The sequence below is a fragment of the Nansenia antarctica genome, assembly GCF_963989245.1.
Source record: "Nansenia antarctica genome assembly, chromosome: 3".
NCBI classification, from domain to species: Eukaryota; Metazoa; Chordata; class Actinopteri; order Argentiniformes; family Microstomatidae; genus Nansenia; species Nansenia antarctica.
Window position 1 is genome coordinate 82,397,853 of NC_137688.1, and position 8,011 is coordinate 82,405,863.

At 47.7% G+C, this 8,011-nt stretch overlaps 1 protein-coding gene across 1 annotated transcript in view; it reads left to right on the forward strand.

The window, feature by feature from the left end:
- LOC308154513 (partitioning defective 6 homolog gamma-like) overlaps positions 1 to 4,778 on the forward strand; it is a gene marked incomplete at both ends in the record, with an annotated part of 57,048 nt that extends 52,270 nt beyond the window's left edge. Inside the window, one exon of the mRNA XM_080527660.1 lies at positions 3,469 to 4,778. Within this exon, the coding sequence (XP_080383786.1) occupies positions 3,469 to 4,778 (1,310 nt within the window). The remainder of the gene's footprint in view (positions 1 to 3,468) is intronic.
- Between the last annotated feature and the right edge of the window lie 3,233 nt (positions 4,779 to 8,011).

An 8,011-nucleotide genomic window follows, 5' to 3' on the forward strand; every position in this document is an offset into this window, starting at 1 on the left:
CAAACAGTATTAGTTGCACCAGCATAGGACATTCGATAATTCAAGCTTTAAATCTGTCTATGGGTACAGGTAGCAGCGTCTCCTCCATATGTGGCGGCTGCCAATTATTGCAGATATTGAGCAGAATTTTGCCACGGCCTTTGCTTTAGGCTTGGGAATTCCTGCCATCTGCAACCCCCTGACGACTAGTCTGTGGACATTACCAAGGCTTCCAAATATAAACACTAATAATTTACATTTGTACCCAAGCTGTACAATGGCATCTTTGAGTGGATGGTACTTCACAACTTTGGTAAGAAAGGCCTCTTCTAGGCTGTAGTCAAACGCGCAACCCACTTCCAAAATGATGACCTCTCTACTGTCCTCATCGACAACAACAACATCTGGTGTATTGGCTGCAACATTTGAAAAATAGTCATATTCATTATTGCACAGGTTGAACATGGTAGTTGAGACACGTGTGTGTTTATAGGTTTTAACAGAGGGTGTAACATATGAGAGCTGTCCTTAACTAGCAAGTCAACAATTATATCATGCCTAGCGATGTACATGCCTTTATATACAAAGCAGCCATTCAGAATATGTGACAGTCTCTCTTACAGACACACACACACATACACTCTCTCTTACAGACACACACACACACACATACACTCTCTCTTACAGACACACACACACACACACACACACACACATACACTCTCTCTTACAGACACACACACACACACATACACTCTCTCTTACAGACACACACACACACACACACACACACATACACTCTCTCTTACAGAAACACACACACACACACATACACTCTCTCTTACAGACACACACACACACACACACACACATACACTCTCTCTTACAGACACACACACACACACACACACACACACACACACACATACACTCTCTCTTACAGACACACACACACATACACTCTCTCTTACAGACACACACACACACACACACACACATACACTCTCTCTTACAGACACACACACATACACTCTCTCTTACAGACACACACACACACACACACACACACTCTCTCTTACAGACACACACACACATACACTCTCTCTTACAGACACACACACATACACTCTCTCTTACAGACACACACACATACACTCCCTCTTACAGACACACACATACACTCTCTCTTACAGACACACACACACACACACACACACACACATACACTCTCTCTTACAGACACACACACACATACACTCTCTCTTACAGACACACACACATACACTCTCTCTTACAGACACACACACACACACATACACTCTCTCTTACAGACACACACACAAACACGTTATAGAGTCAACATGAAAGTGTTCCCAGCCAGGCAGGTGTCCACCACAGTAGGGACGATGACTCATTCCCGTTGCCATGGAAGCGGCGGATGCCCCTCCCCCCCCCCACCCCCTGAGGACCTGTACTTCCTGTCCCATGGTGCCTCTCTGTGTCCGGACTTCCTGTCCGTCTCTGTGGCTGAATAACAAGGAATATATGAGAATATGTCCTGAGAAGAGGGTCATGGGATGACTCTGCATATTCCTCTCTCCTTTGTCTGTCCTCACCTCTCTCTGCCTCCCTCTCTCTCTCTCTCTCTCTCTCTCTCTCTGCCTCCCTCTCTCTCTCTCTCTCTCTGCCTCCCTCTCTCTCTCTCTCTGCCTCCCTCTCTCTCTCCTTTTCTATCCCTCTCTCTCTCTCTCTCTGCCTCCCTCTCTCTCTCCATTTCTATCCCTCTCTCTCTCTCTCTCTGCCTCCCTCTCTCTCTCCTTTTCTATCCCTCTCTCTCTCTTTCTCTCTCTCTATGATTTGTTCTCTGTCCGTTCGTATGTCATACACTTTTTATCCACTGGGACAATTTTTATGAAACGGGTGTGTGTGTGTGTGTGTGGGGGGGGGGGTACGGGGGTGGGGGTACGGGGGTGTGGGGGGGGGTACGGGGGGGTGTGGGGGGGGGGGTAATCCTCGCGTCCTCTTGTTCAGTCTGATCACTAACTATGTTCCTCTCCCTGCGTTCCACCCCAGTGCAAAGCTACTCTACAACACATTTCCACACACACACACACACGCGAATCACACAAACACATCACACACACACACACACACACATCACACATACATACATACACACAAGCTTTCTGAATGTCCCTTAGTTTAGTTTGGAGTGGGGGGAAAGTACTTCACAATAAACATACTAGATGGAGTGTCTGTTGTTCACAACATCAACAACTTTGCGTGTTTGTGTGTGTCTGTGTGTGTGTGTCTGCCTCTGTGTGCCTGGAAGTGTGTGTGTGTGTGCCTGTGTGTGTGTGTGAGTGTGTGTCAGTCATAGCAGGGGAGTGTCTGCAGCAGCAGCTGTCTAAGCAGCGCAGGGCAGGACACCTCTGTCAGCACATGCACACACACACACACACACACACACACACACACACACACTCCCAGGCACACACAGGCAGACACACACACGCTGCTCACTCAGCATTATCAGCCTCTCATTACCCACTCCTCCACCTGGACATGATTGGCTGGCTTTCATACGCAGCCTTCGCAATGTCGTTGTCCCAGATTCCCACACCGAGTATAAAGTTTCATGTATGAACAGAGTGTTTCCTTTCTAAACCGTTCGACTCTTGAAGTCTCTTGGTACACGGTTGGCAAGACGCATCGTAGCGGGAAACACCTGCCCTGGAAGAAAGTGCTTTCTATATACTTTACTTCATCTGGCCGTCAAGGTTTGAAAATAACTGGTGTAAAGTTGATGTGTTCTTTGTTGTTGTTTTTGAGTGCGTTTCGGGGGATCCGTGCTTTTTAGAAACATGTTCTCTCGAAGGCGTGGAGGAAAAACAAAATGGCTCCTGCGTGTTTACGCCGACGGTGTAATGAGACTCGCATAAAAGTCACGCTACGAATCCAAAAACCTGTATGAAACGAGGAGCGCGCTCTCAAAGTGCAGCCCTTTCATCCACCACACGCACATCTGGGGACCATTACCTCAGCCCCATGTGCTTCTAGTCAAGTGGAATGTTCCTCAGTTCTCTCCTCTGCTCCTTTCTGTCTTTTGTGATGTGTGGTGGTGTTGTTGTTGTTGTTGTTGTTGTTGTTGTTATTTTTGGTCTTTCATATTTCTGTGTGGTCAAGGACCAAGTGAATCTCCTCGTGGGATGATATATTGGTCCTGTGTACATATGTGTATATATTTGTATATGTGTGTACCACATGTATAAAAGAAGAGATTTGGTGAGGCTGCATTCTCATTTTATGCACCCAAATAAAAGCTTTTATGTATATATATATATATATATATATACAGTATATATACATACATACATGTATATACATACATGCATACATGCATATATATTGGTTTTACAATTTCCACAGGAATTGTACCTGTCTAGTTATTATGAGTGTTCTGACCCAGTCTCTCTCCTGTCCCTACAGAGGAGGTGGACTACGCTAACTACGGCACCAACACGCTGACCCGGAGGAAGAAGGCGGCGGTCACGCTGCGCAACAACGACGTCAACCGCAACAACAAGCGGCCGCACATCCGCATCGGCATGCCGCAGGACTTCCGGCCCGTGTCGTCCATCATCGACGTGGACATCCTCCCCGAGTCCCACCGGCGCGTGCGCCTCTACCGCCACGGCTCGGACAAGCCCCTGGGCTTCTACATCCGCGACGGCACCAGCGTCCGGGTGACCCCCCACGGCCTGGAGAAGGTGCCCGGCATCTTCATCTCCCGCATGGTCCCGGGCGGGCTGGCCGAGAGCACGGGCCTGCTGGCCGTCAACGACGAGGTCCTGGAGGTCAACGGCATCGAGGTGACGGGCAAGACGCTGGACCAGGTCACGGACATGATGATCGCCAACAGCCACAACCTCATCGTCACGGTGAAGCCCGTCAACCAGCGCAACAACGTGGTGCGGGCCAGCCGCGTCTCCGGCAGCTCGGGCCAGTCGTCGGACAGCAGCGGCGGCTCCACGGGCTACCCCAGCCTCTCCTCCGCCACCACGGGCGCGGGCGGAACTGCCACCGCCGCGGGGCCCGGCCCCCCCCACCACCACCACGGCTACCCGGACGAGCTGGAGAGCGACGAGGAGTCGGACATCGTCATCGAGAGCACCCTCAAGCGGCCGTCACGTCGCTCCAACGCCTCCCTGGCCTCCAACGCTTCCCTGGCCTCCAACGCTTCCCTGGCCTCGGTGGCGTCGGCGGCGGCGCGTTCTCCCCTCTCCCAGGCCCGCCACGCCCACGCCCAACAGGCCCCTCCTCCCCCTCCCCTGGCGGCATCCCTCCCCGCGCTGCACCACCACCACCACCACCACCACCACCCCCCCAGCCCGCCGACGACGCGCCTCGCCTCGCGCCCCCCCTCCGTCGTCTCCACCGCCTCTTTCCACTCTCAGCCCAGCCTGAACGGCACAGGCGGCGGCGGCGGCGGGGGGGGGCTGTCCCACTCGCACGGGGGCAGCAGCCTCAGCTTCAAGCTCCACAGGGACCTGACGCTGCAGCAGCAGCACGCCCCCCCCCACCCCCACCCCCAGCACCAGCAGCAGCAGCAGCACCTCCATCACCACCACGCCCAGCTGCACCCCCAGCAGCCCCCGCACCACAGCAGTAACCCGGCCATGCGAGGGAGCAACGGCAGCCTGCACAAAATCCTCAGCACCCTGAGAACGGACCCTCGACACAGCCTGGCCCTGCCCCGGGGGGGGGTGGAGGAGGACGGCACCGTCATCACTCTATAATACACACACACACAGGCACGGACGTACACACACACTTCTACACACGTACGGACACACACAATTAAGCACACACACACACACACTTCTACACACGTACGGACACACACACACACACACACACAGACATACGAACACAGACATACGAACACACGAAAGCACACGTATGGACGGAAACACACACACACACACATCTGTACAGAGACTGAGCTGGACCGCCCCCCCACCCCCCGCCACCCGGCCTGGTGTATGAGAATTGAACGCGCTTCCTCAAATCTCCTACTCTAATTTTGTACCATTTTTTTTATAAGACAGATAACAACAGGAGACGTAATCCAGGAAATAAGGAGAGTTTATTCTGTATCGTTTTTTAAATGTTTTCTATGTCTTCTTGTGTCGGGAAGATTTGTATGTGATGATGATTGATGACGAGTATCGGGGCATATGACCATTTTAGGCAAGTCCACTGTATTTTGTAGTAGTCCTGAATGTGCATTCATCTGCTCTCCTCTAGTGACCACTTTTAATCTGAAACTATCTCTTTACTGGGACCAACTTTGGGGTTTTGTTTATTGTGGATTTTTTTTTTTTTTAAAGAGTACAGTAATTCTATGTTTTTGACATGCTGCCAATGTTTTGTCTGGTTCTTTTGTTCAATATTTCTTTTAACCGTGGATTCAGTCATTTGTATCTGCTCCAATAAATTATTCTAAGCTTTAAGGTGAAGTGTTGGAAATGTGTCAGAAAACAAAACAATGTATTTTAATCCCTTATTCACATGTCACCCCTTTTTAGAAAATGTCTGTCCACCCTTTTTTCTTCTGTTGATGCGTAGACGACAGACCATTGTTAACGTTATGGATCATGGGTTTGACTCTTTAGGGAAAGCCTGTCTCTTCTTTTTCATTCACTACAGGGTTGCAAAGCGGGCTTAGACTTCCATATACCAGTAGAACCTTCAGTACCTGGTACTGTCGGAACACTATCAACTCCTTCCTAGATAGGATCAACTTCCTGTTTCCTTATGTAAAGTCACCTATATTCTCCACTGGTGGTTGGCTTCCAAAATGGCCGCCAACAGGAATGCAGCCTCCCTGCCCTCTCGGGTAGAAGGCCGCCAGCCCAGCACCCCCTCTCACCTCTCTGCTAATGACCTCTTATCACCGGTGTTTACTCTGGACGCCATGGCTGTGAAGCCACTGATACTTCAGTCAGATCCAGGACTGCTTAGAGGTGATAGCACCAGACTCAGACCACAGCCTGGACACCGCATGTTGGTGTCTGCCTAACTTCACTTCTTCACTTCCCTACACCAGGCTTGGGGGTTGAATTGAAATCCATTTCAATTCAGGAAGTCAACTGATATTCCACTTTCAATAATGTCCTCAACGCTTGTTCAAGGAGGAACATTTTGGATTGGACTTCCTTTGGACGTCACTTCCTGAATTGACTGTGTTTTAAACCCTGGCCTACACATTGGGCACACACGTGCATTAAGATCCAGACAGGTGTGGATCGAGATATATTTGGGTTCAAAAGCACAATGATATACAGTAGCTGCATTGAAATAGGGATTTTGTAGGGCACAGCGGGACTCCTCCTCTCACCTCATCTGAGTGATTTTAGATTTTTTTTTTACCAAGGAATTCTCACACGTATTCACATGTTCGAGGGTACTAAGGAATGCTGTCGAGGCGTGTGGTTGGTGGTTCTTGTCATGTGACTAGTAGATATAGATTCCATTTAACCGCTTACCCGTGTTTCATCACCTCGTATGCTTTCCCAAGCTCTTCACCACATCCTCATGTTTCCCCTTCATATTTTTTTTAATTGAATCATATTGGTTAGGTTGCTTCCATTGCTCTGTCCTTATTCCACACCTTAGAGGCTGTTCCAGACACTGTGTTTTGACCAGAGAGTGGTTATGCCATTGACGTATACTCTGTAGGGTTATTCCCTGCATCTTCACTAAGGAAAATCACGAGTAGTTTATACTTCACTTCTGATCTCCAAATCGACCGCTGTCGCCTTTCCAAAGCCAGTCCTGTAGATCTGAGGGGATTTGGCTAGGTATAAGCCATATGCCAGTTGCTCCACCTTGCCTTCTACCGTAATTGGTCGTATGGAATTGAATCTAAGAATCTGCCATTTTACTTGTAGTCATCAGGTCCTTTGAGATCTACAGGAGAGGCTGATGCTAAGGGCTAGTTGAACCGTCATCCTCCAGAGTGAAATACTATGCTGTGTGTCTCACTGCCATCTGCTGGTTAACAATGGTATACCATGAACTCCAAAAGATTTGTTACAGATTTGATATTTATTACGGAAATGTCTCCATTTTTCTGGAATAATGTTTGTCTTGTTTTACTATCGTTGTCTTATGTACATAAGGATTTTAAAGCTGAATAGACACATTATATTATACATTATGAACAAGAGATTCCATGAGATATTTTGGTACGAGGAATATTGTGTTGGGCCTATATATCAGCATATCATGTTAACTGGACTATATTTTTCTAAGAGACAATGATGTTCATGTTATACCTGCTCTCTAACTCACAATTGGACGGATTCAGTATTTAGGAAATGTGTTGTAGTGCCTTTTTATTCCTTTTAGTCAAGATACTGAGCACACAAATATAATTAATAATTGAATGAATATTTGTGCTTATTCTGTCATTGATTTCATTACCAATTACTATTGGTTATTCCTGCTCTTCCAACACAGTAAATGTATTGTTTTAACTCATTTCCACACCACTTGAAATTAAAACCCTTAATACAATTAATTGTAATTGTATTGTGAATATTGTGTTCATATTATTTTCTTACTTTTATTATTGTTTTGTAATTTTGTGGAAAGAAATCTTGAAATAAAGGTTTTAAATGCACTTTGTCATTGTGAGCGCTCTTTCATTATATACCACTACCAAGTGGTTGCATATTTATTCATTATTCTGTTCAAATAAAAATGCATTCCTATCAGTGTTCAGGGTATTTCAACCTAGTTTATTGATGGGATTTAATAGAATAATATTGAGGTTGACAGTGACACCTGGTGGTGGGCCAATGCAACATCCACGAATATTTTAAAAAATGAGACATTGCGCTCAGTTCAAATTGAGCCTGATACGCCACCGTCCGATGTGGTCCTATCCAGTTAGTTCTATCCACGTGATTGAGTCATTTGACAACACGGAGGTTGTTGGAGCAGAAAGACAAACGGAGCAGAG